This window comes from Paralichthys olivaceus, chromosome 5 (genome assembly GCF_024713975.1).
Source record: "Paralichthys olivaceus isolate ysfri-2021 chromosome 5, ASM2471397v2, whole genome shotgun sequence".
NCBI lineage: Eukaryota > Metazoa > Chordata > Actinopteri > Pleuronectiformes > Paralichthyidae > Paralichthys > Paralichthys olivaceus.
In genome coordinates this window covers 13577162-13594331 of record NC_091097.1, presented here as the reverse complement: position 1 = coordinate 13594331, position 17170 = coordinate 13577162, and the positions used below count along the sequence as shown (strand labels likewise).

Below are 17170 nucleotides of genomic sequence, written 5' to 3'. Positions count from 1 at the left end.
ATTTACTGTACCAATGCCATTGTGCACATTTCAGTTTCTGTTCTGTCTTTACTGGCAGTTGCGACAAGCTGATGTTGTGGATACAGATTCACTTACAGAATGTGTTCTACCCTGACAGACCTGAAACAAAAAAGGACTGGGACAAACAGCCACTGTTTTAGGAGCTTTTAAGATGAGTGACACTCACCATGTTTGGCACACTCCCAGCTCCCTTCAGCTCAGCGGGGAATTGAGGCAGGTTGTTTGAAAGGGCCGTCTTGTTCTGGAGTTGTTGGGCGTTGACCCCCGCTGCCCCCATCTGCTGCACTCCAGCCTGACCATACTGCTGGCCAAATGGAGCACCCGACATCCCCATCTATAGTAAGCACACAGGACAGAGGGTGGTCAGAAGTATATCAGGCAGTGTCACAACGCACAAATTATGTTGTTTTTCCCCCCAGTCTATTTACACATGTGTCTGATGACAATGTTTCTGCACGTGTCGGGGCAAGTGAGAGACAGAAAGAGAGCAAGCAGAGTCAAGAAGGGCTGAGATAATCAATGAGCTCCAGATGTACAATGAAGACAGATTTTACCATTTTAAAAAAAGTATCGACCCTTATCTGGTAGCGTAAGTGTAACAAGTAAATAATCGAATAAACTGTAGCAGGTCAGAGGACGTCAGCTGAGTAGACAGTCTTTCGTATGCGGCCCAGGATGCATTTGTGTTCACACTGCTAAAAGAATGTGGCCAAATGCGATCACTTCAGAATGTGGTTTGAGTGATCGGCTCTCAGGACACATAAGGGCACGTTCAGACCTGAACTTGGCGCTTGGCAAATACAAAGTGCATTGTCCCTGGTTTGAGTCCAGCAAGGGACCGTTGTTGCATCTCGATCCCCATGTTTCTCTCCCTTCAGTTTTTGACATCGCTCTTAAAGAAATAAAAGCCTCATACCGCTCATGGTTTACTCCAACATCCCTTAAAACTGAACTTATACAAACAGACAGTGGTTGAAGAATGGAGAAGGCATTTCCACAATTTCAAATAATTTTAGACCAATATCATTACAGTATTTTTTTTAAATACAGCACAGATTGTTGTTTTTCACAGTACACTCAGACATTAGCCAGAAAAGACCAAGTTCCTCACTGCATCTTACTTTGGAACAGCTTTGTGATCGAATGTGACGCATTTGACTGCTTACAAAATGTTTGTCTGTAGCCAGCTCACTTTACCAGTGGCCACAAGCAAGTCGTTTCCTCTCTCACTTTCATTCCTGCATAATTGTTTTTTGTCTGACATTTTTCAGACTTCAGTCTTTTTGAGCTCATCCTCTGTGACAGCTGTAATTCCTGGCTGTTTGACAGATTTCCTGCCTGGTTTATTCCTGTAGTGAAGACATCAGTAGATGCAACAAACTTGTGTTCACTCACCATGAATTTATTTCTCTATGGCAGCAGAACATGTGGTGTAACATGTTCTGCTGCCATAGAGAAATACATTTCTGAGACCCCTGCAGGTTAAACTGAAACCATACACTGTAGATTAACTCACTATAAATGGACTTAAAACACTCGCTTACTCTGCGACATGAAGGCTACAAACAACCTATAATGTAGCAACACGGTAGACAAGCTACACTGGAACACAGGAGGTGATGAAAAAACACTCAATAGTTAAGTCCTGAAATATAAAACCGTTGCTATTTTCCCAAATCAAAAAATTCAGAAGAAAATTTTGATTATATCCGGACCAATACAATATGCTCTCTCTCTTTAGTGCTGTTGAGAAATTTCAGCATAGTTTTTTCCCCCGTTCGTAGCACACTGCTTAATTCTTATAATCATTAGGATTAATCTAAAATCAGTTAACATTTTATTGGCTTCAAAATAAGATGAGGCAACTTCCCCTACTTTACTTTTAGGTCCTCCAAAAATCATGTTTTCGTCTCTCAACTGCCCTCAGCGTGCATCTGTCTACTGCCTTTCTCCACAGCGGCCGGAGCGGCAGCCTGCTTCGCTTGGCGGAGGTTCCTCACTGCCAGCAGTGCTCAGACAGACAGAGCAAGCCCAACCCAGCGGAGAGAGAGAGAGAGAGAAAGAGAAACGGTAGGAGACACACATAGAGAAAGACCAGCTTGCTCAACAGCTGAGCAGAGCACTGCGCTGTCTGCTGCCTGCCCCTCCCCCTCCGCTGCACAGAGACACACAGATGCCTGCCTGCAGCCTCACTCCCATTCACACGGCCACATCCTACTCTCCCACTTGATGATCTGCACTTTTACAGAGGAGCGTCACCAGGCTCGAGGACAGCGCTCGCTAACAGGAAGCCTTCAATGGATCCCCTCCTCTTACATGTCCTCTTTCCTCCTCTTCTGTTTCGACTCTCCACCATGCCTCTGCCCCCGCTCACAAACAACACACAAACAGGCTCTGCTAAACATGATTTACGGATCCATTATCAAAGGCCAGAGGCCCGGAGAGAGACAGCATACACCAGGGAGAGTGAGAGAGAATGAGGCAAGAAAGGAAGAGTGAAAACAACAAAATAAAGACTTGAACATGGAAAAGAAAACTATGAGTAAACGACAAGCACCTAACAAAAAAAATCACTTAATTTCAACTTCTGTACATCTTAGATCATTACACTTTATTTAACTGTCACCTGTCTCATTTGCATGCTCTCGAGGCTTCTATGTGCCCATTCGTCTAGCTGGCATTAAGGAAACAGTGGTAAACCGTAGTGTCTGCTGACGGAGGCACCTAGAGGACATCTATGAATTGTAGCTCCAGAAAATAACTTAGGCTCTACTAAACTTAATGAGTTTCTGCATGGTCATCCATTACATGTCACACCACCCGCCACTACTAGTAAATTCTCAACCTGCGATTAACACTGAATATCTAATATTGGCTATTTCATGTACTGTTTCATCCCGTCTTAGAATTTAGCTTTATAACTATATCTAACACTTCAGAGATTCCCTCCCCATGTGCTTTATCAAAAACAAGGTTCAGATCAATTGATAATATGGTTAAGTAATGGATAGGCCATCACATCACTTGCATCATTTTAGCAATGCATTTCTCAGATGGCAGGTTGCCATGGTAAAGTATCTGTCACTTCTTCTTCCAACCACAGGTTAACATGCATATAGGACTCATATCCAAGTTCAAATCTGACTCTCCTCGACAATCTCCTGCTCTCAAACGCTGACCTGGCATTTCATCGTCATGTAAGGGCAATACTTTTACTACTCCATGAGATTTCAAATAATTCACCTGTACACACAGTAATTACATTCTCTAACATACTGCAATGAATATAGTCAGGTATTCAGGTGTGCTCATTTTATGGGAAATGAGGAGATTTTTTGTTGTGGTGACGTCTGTTGAAATGACTGTAGTGAAATCTCACGTGCTGATTTAACTTTGGTTTCCTGTCAGACCACAAAGACTCTCAGTCACAGGAGGAAACATTTTCTCTTGAGCACATCAAAGTCTGTGGAAATGAAGATATTCACACTAAAATTGAAAAAGCAGCACATCATAAAAGTTGTTCTTCAATCACAAACAAAAACAACTGTGATAGCACCATGACACGGCTCAAGCTTTTGTTGCATGCATATATATATATATATATATATATATATATATATATATATATATATATTATCTGTATTGCTTGATGAGTGAGGTATAAGAATGCCGTTATAAACACATCAAGATTCAAGCCCCTCAAATGATCGACTCTTCTTCCTGGGTCTGCTTCCACACTCAACATTTAAGCCATTGTTTTGGTGTCAAAAGTAAAAAAAAAAAATGAAACAAGTTCTTCTACTTAACAACAAAGACTGACACAACATAAGGAAATTGCTGTGAATAAAGTCATTAAAAGGAATAACTGGTCTATTGATTAGGGTAGTATACAGTACAGTAAGAATACACCAGGGATGTCGGGGTTAACAGATTTCAAGATAACCGCGGTTTCATAACGTCACAGTTTCAAAAATTGTAAAAACTATGATATCTAACTATGGCGTCCTGCATCTCTCGAGTCACACATGGTGTGTGCTCCGTGCAGCGAGATCTCCTCCCTTGAGTCATGTCACGTGTGTGTGTGGTGCGCTTGTTTGTGTGATCGAGCCACTTAACTGAAGTGTTAGTTAGGAATTCACCGTGAGAGGAGAAATCCTCTCTTTCTATTAACCATTATAAATGTAGGCGAGGGTTTAATTCACCTGTACTGAGAGGATATAGTATAATAAGGACACAAAGAATGTGAGCTTGAACCAGGAAAGTATGACCGATTACTTTTCACAACTAATCGACACTTCATTCCCAAAACTAAACAACCTCCATTGGTGACACTTCAGAATGAAAGTCCCATACAGATGCAGTGTTTATGATAACAGGAAACACAAATTCACTGACCAACCTTGCACAATAAGGCAACTAAATAAAAAAGCTTAGATAAATTGTTTTTCAATAGCCAAACGTTACACTATGAAAACTAATTTTAGTTCATTAGCTATATATTGCTTGTCGTGTCTTTTCCCTTCTGTAGTATCGATAGTCAGAAAACCATCGAAACCGTGATATTTCCTCTGACAATAATCATGGCACCAAAATTTCATATTGTGACGTCCCTTGCCTACACATTACAAATGCAAGTGAATATTGGAAAAAAACAACAAATCTTGACAAGTTAACATTTTATATATTTGTATATTTTATACCTGTGCCTGAAATGATTGTGCTGTTGACTGATGTACAGTAGTCCAATAGTATGTGTTTAAAAATATGATCTTTCATGCTCCTTTTTGCATTTTGCTGTGCAAACAAGTTTTCACTTGTGGCACTACAGAAGTTGAGGACCTCACCTTCATGTTTCCTGTTTGCTGAGCATTCAACACGTTGTGTGCACCCAACTGTGGCCCTCCTTGGGTGAGTGTCTCTGCCAGCACACTGCCTCCAGCACCCACTTGTGCCCCCTGCAGACTCTGGCCCTGGTACTGCATTCCAGGCCCAGGTCTTCCCCGGCCTGCTGGTCCCAGAGCCCCATTCATCACCTGTCCAGTCTGGCTCACGACCCCGTGACCCTGCCCACTGTTCAACATGGCCTGACTGAAGCCCATGGCTGTGGTTCCATTGCCTTGTCCAGTTGCAGCAACTCCTTTCTGGGTCTGGGGAGACTGGTGATTGGGGGAGCCCTGTCCCAGTGGACTTTTACCAAGTACAGCTCCAAGCTGACTTCCCACCATGCCTCCCTGTTGGGGGCTGGCAGAGTTGAGGCCACCTCCCAAGATAGAAGAACTTCCCGGTCGCAGGAGCTCAGACAGCTGCTTGTGTTTTGCAGCTGCATCTGGAACGATGGAGTTGAGACTAGGACCCCCTCCACCTGGGCCCCCATTGGAGGACATCCCCATCCCCAAGTCTCCATTAGGAATGAGTTCATCTGGAAGGTTGTTTTCCAGGTCGAACAGAGACACAAGATCTGAAAAAGGAAAGAAAGGGAAATAAGAATTAACCATGAACACTTATACATATTCTTCAACCAGCAGCAACTAAAAACTGAACAAACTGCAAACCAACCAAAAATTTACTGATTTTGTGACCAGCTGTCAATACCAAAACAAACCACTCCTAATCAGCATTTAAACGTGATAAGTAAGCATACATTTACTTTAACAATATCTTATTTTAATCCAGTAGCAAATGAAAATTAATCGCTATGACAAGCATTTCAGGAAGATTGCTATTCACACACTGTCAAAACAAGCATGAAAAAAGTCTGAGTGAGAGTAACGAGTAAGTTCGATATTCCTGTGTCCCTTACATGATGTTTGATAAAAAGCTTCCCAACTCATGGTACAACGATTTCAATTTCGCTGAGCCACTTCCTGTGGACTTTTACGAATTAAAAATTTGTACAGTGATTCCAAAATATCGAGATATATATTGTGTATCACGATACACACAAAAAATACTGCGATATTTGTTATACGCTATATTGCCCAGCCTTAGTCCCAATTCCTGGAGGAAGATTTGTTTTGCTCTCTGCCTGTGGCTGTGTTTGGTGGGGACACTCCCAGCAATGGGCACCTTATATCTAGGGGTAGGGCCATGGCAGAGAAATGGGGACAGGGCACAAATGTCACCATTCTACTGTTTTTACACCACTGAGAAATGGTGTTTATTTCAAACTGGAATTGTCCTGCCCAGCACACTTGTTGGTCACAAGTGTTTAACTATATTGAACATGATTTATACATTATGGGTTTATAGGAAAATTATTATCAGACAATATATTATTATCAGACCACTATCAGTATCTGTATCAGAAATCTTGTTTTTTTTATTAGATTACAGAAGATCCAAAATCTGGTTTCTTTCTAATAATTTCACAAAGGTCCCACTATCAGTATCTGTATCAGAAATCTTTTTTTTTTATTAGATTACGGAAGATCCAATATCTGGTTTCTTTCTAATAATTTCACAAAGGTCCCCCTGCGATTTGTTAGTTTTAATGGGCATATGCACAAATGGCAACCATGCATCTGCACAAAATTACACAGTTTAGCACCTGCTGAAACTCCAAAGCAGTTTGTACTACAAAAAAGTGCAGAGGAACAGCTTTAGCTCTGTAGCTTAGAGCACTCTTGTGGCTGTGCAGGAAAGGTAAACAGAAGACTTAACACACACGCAGAACATTAATGAAGGTTACAGTCCAAATCACGCGTCTGTGCCAAGGTCCTTCACATACAGGTGTGAATGTGCCTCAGTGTGTCAGCCAATGAAGATTTTACCAGCACAGCAGCCACACCCCCACACACGCCTAACCCAGTGTTTAGGGCCAGTGGGTTTTTTATCTCTGGAAAGAAACACAGAGTGCTCCTCAATGCAATACGGTGGAAATTAATATGATTTTGAACATTGCAGACTTTTAATCAAACGCCTTTTAGTGCTTAAAGTAAGTGTCAAGAGTTGACAGCAAGCACCTGTGCCTCACCTAAGGGCCATTCAGCAACAAGATTAAAAGCAAACATATATAAAGGTAAGAAGTTTTGAAGGAAGATATTTCATATCTGATTTCAAATTCAAAAACAAGCAATGGCAAGACTACAGCTGTTTTCAGACATATCCTGAGGGTACAATCTGGAGAATTGGCGATGGAGTTTACCCAGAATTTGTCTTTCACACATGCACAACAAAGCGGGAGATCTCTGCACAGACGCATTCAAAACAGCAACAAATCCTCTGCATTATTCAGGCGAGAGGTGGAGCTGCTGGGTGCAGCTGACAGAGGCAGGAAGTGACGTATTAACTTAGCTGCGTAGATGACAGGATTCTCTTGACAACAAACAGACATGAGTGTCTGCTCTTATCACCAAAAACTTTCTTGACATCTTTGTCAGTGTCTTCTACGTGTGTGTCATAGTGATGTCAGGATTAACTGATTTTACGATAACAGCGGTTTCATAAGCATAAGACTTGTAAAAGCGACGATACCTAACCATGGTGCCCTGCCTCTCGTGAGTCATATCATTTGTGTGTGCGTGGTGAGCTTGTGTGTGCGAGCCACTGAAACGTCAACGGTAACAGCCTTATTTCCACCAACACCGGACAAAAAAACTCAGAGAAGTTCACAGCAAGGTTTACTTTTGGTTTCTGACCAGCCCCAAAGGAGCGGCTGACACACGCACACACACACTCACTCACACCCCCCCGCTCTCTCTCGACCTATTAACCATTATAATCTAGCCGAGGGTTTAATTCACCTGTACTGAGAGGCAATAGTATAATAAGGACACCAAGAATGTGAGCTTGAACCAGGACAGTATGCCCGTTTACTTTTCACAACTAGTCAACACAGAACAGCTTCTGTTGGTGACCCTTCACAATAAAAGTCCCAGACAGATATACTGGTTATGATTACAGGAAACACAAATTCACTGACTAACCTTCCATAATAAGGAAAATAGGAATAAAAGAAAATAGCTTACATAAATTACTTTTACCTAGCCCAACGTTACACTATAAAAACTAACTAGATATAGTTTAGGATATTTTAGTTCATTAGCTATATATTGCTTGTTGTGTCTTTTTCCTTCAATAGTATCGATAATCTTGATATTTGTGAAACCGTGATATTTCCTCTGACAATCGTGGCACCAAAATTTCATATGGTGACATCAACAAACAATAAGATAAAGAGTGATCAAGTGATTCACATTAATCGTTTTATTACTAGTGTTGTGATTATCTGAATGTTTTTACCATTGCTTAATTGTAGTACTGAGTGCAGCTCTCTTTGCATCTCTCACACCGTGTCTCTCTCCCACACAAACACATTCACAACTCATGCATAGTCAGACTGGCCATTCATGAAGTTTTTAGCATCCCTAGCAGGCGGGCGAAGCTCAGTTCCCCTTTAATTGTGTACATTCCCACAACAGGTATGCAGTACTCATCAGGCAGACCTTAACATAACACCTGTGCTTTCTATGTACCACTTTGTTTGATTCCCATTACAGCCAGGGCTGTGCAAAAACACCAAGTCTTTATTTAGCACATGCACAGAATGAACACCTAGCAGACAGTAACAGGATTTTTAATGACACAAAGTGCAATGGATTAAAATCCCTTACTCCACCTTGAAAAGGGGGGGGGGATAGACTGGACCCAAAAACCTAGCTGAAGGAGTCCGTGCCTTCAGCATGGTGAGTTTCGTCCAAAGGCTGAGAGTATGATTTGAATTCACTCATTATACAACAAGAATATGATGAACATATCCATTTGACAAGTAGTGACAATAGAAGAAGCCACTAACTAGATAATCCCAACACTTGAGTCACACTATTCCCACCTGAAGAGGACACTGCTGCTGCCGGGTGTAATTCGCCCCAAAGCCTTTCCGAGCCTTTCAGCAGGCATGTGAAAATGTTAAATTACACTCTCCAGTGTAGGAGATAATAACAGGCTATGTAGAGTCCCAGAGTCAGATGGATAGAGATGAAAAGCATACGATTTTGCCCCGCTCTCTTTCAATAAAATGGGTCGCCAACCAAGGATAGCAGTGTCAAAGGGCCGTACAGATCAGAATTATAAAGAACCAGACTAAAAATATGGATAAGGTATATTTTTGAGCAATTCAAGCACAATAAAATGCATTAAAAGGTATTCATACCAAGAGACCACATGAAATGCTTGAGACAAAAATTACAAAGCTACATCAGGGTGAGAAAATCAATTATTTAGGGCATCTATGAAGAATGAAGTGAAATTCTGTAAGATTGGGTGAGTACTCCCTTCATGCATGGTGCCTGATTGTATAACTGAAGGAAGGCTACTTAATGTTTTGCCATGTGCAACAATCGAAAAGCAAAATGAATGGATGACACAATTTGAATCATACCTTTTATGACGTGTTTAGGCACAACGACATGTATCTGAGGAAGGATTTAATATTGATATTTTTACAGATTTTGTCATTTTGGTTCATTTGGTGGCATTAGTGTGAGAAATCTTTGTCATTAGAAAACAATGATTCCATTCATGTCTCAATACAGCCACATTTTAATTATTCTTTGCCTCTGATCAAATTTATGAGACAATTGAATTTCTAAAACTTCTACATGTCCTTATTGTTCAGCACTGTGTCCCAATGCAGCAAGCATACATTTTTTATTTAGATCTTTTTCATGAGAATAAAAAATGTATAAATAAATTAGTAGCACATCAAAGAATACCTGCAATTGATAAAATTATTAGAATTTAATTAAGTTTTTATAACCACACATTTGATTTGCAGTACATTTGTTAAATATTTACTATGGTGCTTTATAAGAAAAGTTATAACTACTTCAAGATGTGCTAAATTAGCAGCACACTGCACTCGTAAAGCTGGGGCTGCAGTCATTTGCTGCACCGTGTTTATGTAAACCACAGCCATTCAGAAACAATGGCAAGAAAAAGATTTGGGCAGGGCTACACAATCTCAGAAAGTTTTTTTTTATTCAGTTGCAGACAGATGTAAAATAATTAGCTCAGTGTTGTTCAAGAGGAAAGAAGCATGCTGCGGATGTGTGCGATATGAAGGGTAAGGACAGAGGGAGGAATAGACGTACAGAAGGCTAACGGGCAGGGTTGGCTTGTTGGCATCCCATGCAACCCATCCTTCTCAGCATCTCAATCAGTTCCACCCCAGCTGAGACAATAGCCACCAGATCTAGCGCATCTTCTGCCAATGCTTTGCCATGCTGTTGAAAGGCATTACATTTTAACGGTTGACCGTGTTTGAACATGTGCTGATGTAGCTGAATAATGCTCACCCAGGGGTTGGCAATCATACACATAAGCCAGACAGAGGAAACCCCGCTAGGTAAGCAGTAGCATTAGAGAGTGGCTGCCCATTTCCCCACCTCTTGCACTGACACGCCACTCAGGCTTACAAATGACAACAAGCCTGACACTTGTCTGTGGCCACAGGGGCAAACACAGACTGACACCAGACCAGGGAACCATAAAAAACTGAGACATATTAACATAAGCATCAAAGACTAGCTGCTAATCTGTGGCTGTGAGCAAAAGCGACATGTGCCTGAATTGGATGGGGCAACGGGAGGTGTCTCTGCTATCTGTCAGACAACCAATAATGCAAAGGCTTTGCCAATAACAAACATGACTCAGTCAGCCAAACTCAGAAGGGACTATTGTTTTATAATACTTTGAAACACATCTGTGAAAACCAATACCTGTCACAATGATTTGAATCTAAGTAGAAACTGAAGTTTTATCATCACTGAACAATCAAAGTAAAGATTTTAATAAGATTGAAGTTTTTACAGTGAAATGTTTTAATTTGAAAACCATCTAAATGAGGTGATGTTTTCTCTAAGAAGTGATGTCATTTCCAAAAGAAAATTCAGGGGTACCCAGGATAAGTAACCACATGTGGATGAAGTGTCTTGCAGGAGTGTAGCACAAAAACTATGTCATCCATGATATGATGTAAGTTCTAAACACAGATTTCCAATTCAAAGAAACCAAGTGAATTTAAGAAAGATGCACAGCGAGGCTGCAAACTATGAATTCTTGACAGAACAGGGGTGCATTAACTAAACTGAGTGCAACTATTTCAACAGTGGAACTTATTTGTGTGCATGTGGGTCTCAAATACCGAGGAACAACTTTAGCGGAGAACCAAATTTGCTGTCGGCTCACAGTTATGGCGACCGCAGACAAACAGAAGTTTGAAGACCCTCCCTCATCATGTAAGTTTACTGTGTGGGAAGAGTTCAGTTTCGCAGTCGACTATAATGACAAAGAAAGAGGATCTTTCAAAAGCTGTGCACTGACATTGCGCAACTGCAAAGTATATAGCTGGTAGCACGTCGAACATGCCTCACCAGTTAATGGTACAAGCTCCCAACTGCATTTAAATGGCTGCCAGCAAACAATTTAGACAGTGTCGAAGCAATTATAAATGTCACAGTATGAAATTTTGGTGCCACTATTGTCCGAGGAAATATCACGGCTTCACAGTTTTCATGATTATCGATACTACAAGCAATATAAAGCTAATAGATAGTATAATAATATAGCTTATGAACTAAAATATTTGTTATTATCATTAACTTCCAGTTAGTTATTATAGTGTAACGTTTATCTATTTTAAAGTAAGCTATTTTAATTAATCGCCTTATTGTGGAAGGTCACTAAATTTGTGTTTCCTGCCATAAGCTGTGTGGGAGATTTATTTTGAAGGGTCAGCAACGGAAGTGGTTCTGTTATGGGAGCAAATAATTGACTAGTTTTGTAAAGCTAACGTGTCCTTGTTCAAGCCACATTCCTTTATGTCCTTATTATACTTTTACTTTTCAGTACAGGTAAATTAAACTCTCGGCTACATTTATAACGCTTAACAGGAAGAGAGAAGGAGTGTGTGTGTGTGTGTCAGCCGCTCCTGACACACACACACACCCCCCCCCCCCCGCTGGTCAGAAACCAAAAGTAAACAAGGATTTTTCGCTCGCTGTGAACTCCTCCGATGAAGTTGTTTGTCCAGCATTGGTGGAAATAAGGCTGTTAAGTCAGTCCCCTCTTCTCAAGTAACGTTTCAGTGGCTCGCGCACTCAAAAGGTGACTCGCGAGAGATTTCACCACACTGCGCACACACAAATTACATGACTCGCAAGAGGCAGGACACCATAGTTAGATATCGTAGTTTTTACAATTCTTACGATTATGATATCGTAACGTTATCACACCGTGGTTATTGTAAAACCCGTTAATCCAGACATCCCTATGTCATAGGTGTTTTAATAGCAGCGGACATGCGGCCGTTCTTTGTTGTTGAGAACGCAGGGTTCAAACACACACTGAAAGTCATCCAGCCTTGTTACGAAGTTCCCTCTTGTCCACATTTCAGGCAACAAGTCACACCAGCCCTTTATAAGAAAGACAGCCATAGTCCGTTCAGTTAAAAAGGGTTGAATAAAAAAATCGGTTGAATGTTTTCTGTTCCTTGTTTCTACTGTACCGGAAACATCCCAAATCGTGACCTTAATACTGAGGTATGTACGGAACTGTGATTTTTGTGTAGTGTTACGCCCCTACAGCCTCCAAATTTTCTTAGAATTAGGGCTTTTTCCAACTCAAGAAAAAAAACTGTGCTTATCCTCCCATCTGCACCCTGGCACTTAAAATCTTCTCAGTGTACTTAAGACCCTGAGCCGCATCGAGGACTTCAAAGAGAACAGGAGACACTGGGAAATGTCATACTGTGTGTGTGTGAGTGTGTGCGTGAGTGTGAGTGTGTTGAGATAGAAGGGGCTTGTGGCAGCAGTGGGGGAGGAGGAGGCCCAGTGCCGGGCTGCTTTATTGCCCAGTGAAAGGTCCTGTCAACCTCTGAAAAGATGCACTACCTTGGCTGAAGACCGAGTTCTGTCAAGACGTCCTGATAATGCAGCTATCCACAGAAAACAAGTCAGACAAAACAAAGAATCTTCTCAGTTGTTTCCACATAGCAGACACAGACGCTCTGAATCTCCACTTCAATTTGAATTAAGTAACTGTACCGGTCATTATGAACTGTCAGATGAAGTAATGAGGTGCATGCAGTGGTGAAATCCAACATACAGCCTCACTGAGATGAGAGATACCTTTTCAATGCTTGGTGCTAATGACTGCACAATGAATATCAGTCAAGCTATGTATGTAAGTGCAAGTATACAATATGGACACTATGCAGATTCATAACAAAAATGCAAACTTATTTCCTCACTCTCATATATCTTTGACTTTCTGTTATGTCATTGTAGACTTTAAATTGTCTTGGTTTTGGAGTGCTGGTAGAACAAACCCCCTCAAAATGTCAACCGGGACTTGGAAAATATGTAATAGACATCCTTAATGTTTTCTTACATTTTACAGATTAAACAATATACCAATAATAATCAGCAACTAATTAAGAATGAAAATAATGGTTAGTGGCAGCTCTACTCTTAATAAGGGCCCGAGCACTGACGGTGACATCTTTGTTGAATTCGTGTACATGTATGGCCCGCTCCATCATTCGCTGTGAGTTTTTGGCAAAAATTCCCTGCTTCATTCTCACATGGGCTCACTCGGACATTTTCTGGACATTTTACAAGGGGGGTGGCAGGAAAACCTCCAGAAAATGTCCAGCACATCTGAACCTGACATTTAAGTTCTCACATGCATCCTCTCTGTAGCCACAGTGCCATGTTTGTATCAAGTTATTACTATAACTTACATGCGATGAACTTTTACCTCCAACCAGATGGGTGGAAATTCCAAATTATTGGTGTCAAACTAGGGATATCTTTGAAAGCATACCATCCTTGTGCTCAACTTTATCTAGTGATTAGTAATGTGAATGTGGGAAACTGACGATATATTGACTCAACTCTCGATCATCAGATAAAGACAAAACAGCTCCAACATACAGCTAGCAAAATTATGTAACTAAAAAGCTCAAGTGAACCAGTTACATGCCTTGTTAAATTCCTCATGGCCTGAAGATCTAGAAGACTCTATCCTGGGGAATAAATCTAGAATGGCACTCAGTGTAGCACACGTCTCCATCAAGGCCAAACAATCCTACACGCGACTGTCCCGTGGTTACAGTAGAAATATAAAAGAGAAAAGTTGTCTCAAAAGTTGAAGGATTTATTGTTATCAAGCGTGGTGCTAAACAGCAGAAAATCAAATATGAGGATTATACAATTTGTGTTGACCGTCAATGTTAAAGAAAATTAAAACAAATCCTGCATCCGGCCACATACCGAGATTGGTGGATATGAGTTTGGTTACGTTTTTGCATAATCCACATGGCAGACGTGGTTAAACTCATCTCATCAAACAATCCTGCAAATGCCCATGACAGTGTGCACTGCTGTGTCAACTTCCAACCACATGCATGAATCAGAGCCTGAACAACACTGGGACACTTGTGTCTGTGGAGCACGTACAAGTCTTGCAGGTGCATTGATGGTGTGATGTGCCATGTGTGATCAGCTTTTTATATTAAAGGTTCAGTGTGAAGGATTTGGTGGTGAAGTTGCATGTTGCAGCTGAATACCCCTCAGCTCGCCCTCCCCTTCCGAACGAGAATGAGAACCTGTGGCAGCCTTCAGTTGTCATAAAAACTCAAAAAGGCGCTTAGTTGTCCAGTTTGGGATACTGTAAAAAACATGGCGGCCTCTGTAGAGAGGACATGCTCCTGGTAAAGCGCCCATTCTAGGGTAAGGAAAATAACAATTTGTACAATTTAGATGAAACACAATCGGAAGCATTCCGAGGATTCTATTATATTCAATTTCTGCAAATAAACCTTTAAATAATCACATTATTTGTTATTCATTAAATATGTACACTTGGAAAAAAAGGGCATTTTGGTGTTTAACAGTACATCTCATCCATGTTGTGGAGCAAAGTTGCTCTGCAGGTTGGGCTGGTGAAGAGGCAGACCCTTGGGCTGGTGAAGAGGCAGACCCTTGGGCTGGTTCCTACTCCTCCGCCCCATCAAGGCAGCAGCTTCTCTCAGCTCTGCAGCCACGATGTGTACATTTACTAACATATACATTGGCAGCAGAAAAGCCACCGCGATATTTCTCTCATAACTCAACATAGATCATTCAAGCGTTGACCGAAGGATGGTCTGAATCTGACCTAGTGGTGAGAAACGTCAGATCATTCAATCAAACAACATGTGCGTTTGTGCTGTCAAGTTTCTGCAGTGTCAGTGAGCAAGGCACTAAAGCCAAGCCAGCTCCAGTGATGCAGAGGCAGCATTTCCCATTGAAAACTACGAGTTTCTCTGTGGATGTCACAATGCTCATAGAACACCAGCTTTGTAAATGTGCAGGTGTCTTGGCAAGGATGAAAATGAACATGCTACTGCCAGTTTTTTTAAACTGTGCTTTTAAACCTGCAAAGACGGAAAAGTTGGGAGCGAACTCCCTGTTGAGCAACTGCAATCTTGATGTGAGGAAGAGAAGACAGCAAAGTTTGCAGGGTTTGTTTTTTTTTTTACACCGATTGCATTTCGTGGTAATTCTTTAGTCACGTGTGGAATTACTCAAACAATCTCGCAGGAACTTTATGTACAGTTTCCCTGTGATATTTGCACAGCCCCAGCAAAGTGGCTGGTGAGCAGCTTTTCCTCAGGGTGGATGCGTCCTCTTAAAACCAGCAAAGGATTAGGAACATATTCTTTTTTACCCATGCGTGAGCTGAGGATGTCAAACCCGTGTCCCCCCCCGTCCTTACCTGGGCCGTCTGATCCCGAGAGAGGTGAATTGAGCTTGGGTCGCTTTGCAGTGGGGGGTCCGACCTCCAGCAGATTGTCAGCCATCCTCGTGTTATCGAAGGCTGATGATGATGCAGGGAAATAACAGTCCAACTTTGAGGCTGCTGAAAACTCTTGACTTTTCCCAACGTTGCTCAAAACAGAGCAATTTAACTGTTGTTCTTTCGGTTTTTTTTCCCCTTTCTTTCTTTCTTGACTGACAAGACTGGAGAAACGCTGCCCGGAGAGAAAGGCTTTCAAAAGGAAGGCAACAGCGCCACGCTTCGCCGCCGAAGATCACCCCATGATAATCCAACACCCAACACCCACATAATTATCCTCAATAATCGCGTCCGAAAAATTATTTCGCTTCGAGGACAATAAATAAATGGCGATCATAAAATATCACACGGGGCGTAAGAAAATCCCTTCCCCCGCAGATCGCCGGTTTCGCGTCGGTGCGAAATCATCTTTTTCGCAGTCGAAGCGAGCGGCCATAAAATCGGACCCGGGCTTAAATAAAAAGAGCAAAATTCAAGAAATATTTTCTATGAGCCGGATTATTTTTCTAGTCGCTGTCTCCCGGTAAATACAGCGACTCGCGGCGGAGGGTACGGCGAGAAGCGGCGCTCTCTAAAAGGGAAATCAAATATACAGCGGGCTGTGGAGACGATAAAAAGCCGAGTAATCCTCACATGTTTGCGTCAAATCTCGTCGGCAGAACCAACACGTCGGTTCCCAGCGCGGAAAAAAGCCGTTTCGGGTCCGTCTGAGTGGCTCGGATCGGTTTTTAAAATTAATGCTACCCCCGAAATCCCGATTCCGAGCCGCGTCAAGATGGCGGCTGTTGATTCCTCCGATACAAAAAAAAAAAAGTTTTTTTTTTCTTCCCAGCTAGACTGGGGGGAGGGGAGAGGGGGGGTGACGTCCTGACGTAAACCTGTGTGTCCCACCGTGCGTCACGTGCACGTACGTCCAGTTGCAAATAATACAAATAAATAAATAAAATAGACATATGACAGAGAAATATTAAAAGAAATGTGTTACTTATCTTACAATGTATGAGGTTGGAGAAAAAACTGTACTATAGAAACTATCCTCTCTCTTGGGGTTATAAAGAAAACTATACATTGGTGTAAGGAGCAAATCTGAGGTAGTAATACAATTATAGTTAAGTACTCTAATTGTATTTTTTACAGGCAAATATTACAAATAATACTTTTAAGCCCACCATATCTGACAACTATTTTTTTCTTTCAGGATATACAAATCTTTTAAAATGTGCAATGCTGTTAAATTAAGTCCTCAAATATTATTTGCTTGTATTTCTACAGGCAAATATCATTAGTAAAGCCCATCACCTGAAATATC

General features: G+C 41.5%; 1 protein-coding gene across 4 annotated transcripts in view; it reads right to left on the bottom strand.

Moving 5' to 3' along the window:
• The window catches only part of crebbpb (CREB binding protein b), a 33747-nt gene extending 17073 nt beyond the window's left edge, over positions 1 to 16674 (bottom strand). For all 4 annotated transcript variants that reach the window (XM_020101823.2, XM_020101825.2, XM_020101824.2 and 1 more), the window contains exons 1-3: positions 15781 to 16674; positions 4866 to 5479; positions 188 to 355 (exon numbers count right to left, since the gene is read on the bottom strand). In XM_020101823.2, coding sequence (XP_019957382.2) covers positions 188 to 355; positions 4866 to 5479; positions 15781 to 15865 — 867 coding nt within the window. In that variant the 5' untranslated portion in view covers positions 15866 to 16674. The remainder of the gene's footprint in view (positions 1 to 187; positions 356 to 4865; positions 5480 to 15780) is intronic.
• Between the last annotated feature and the right edge of the window lie 496 nt (positions 16675 to 17170).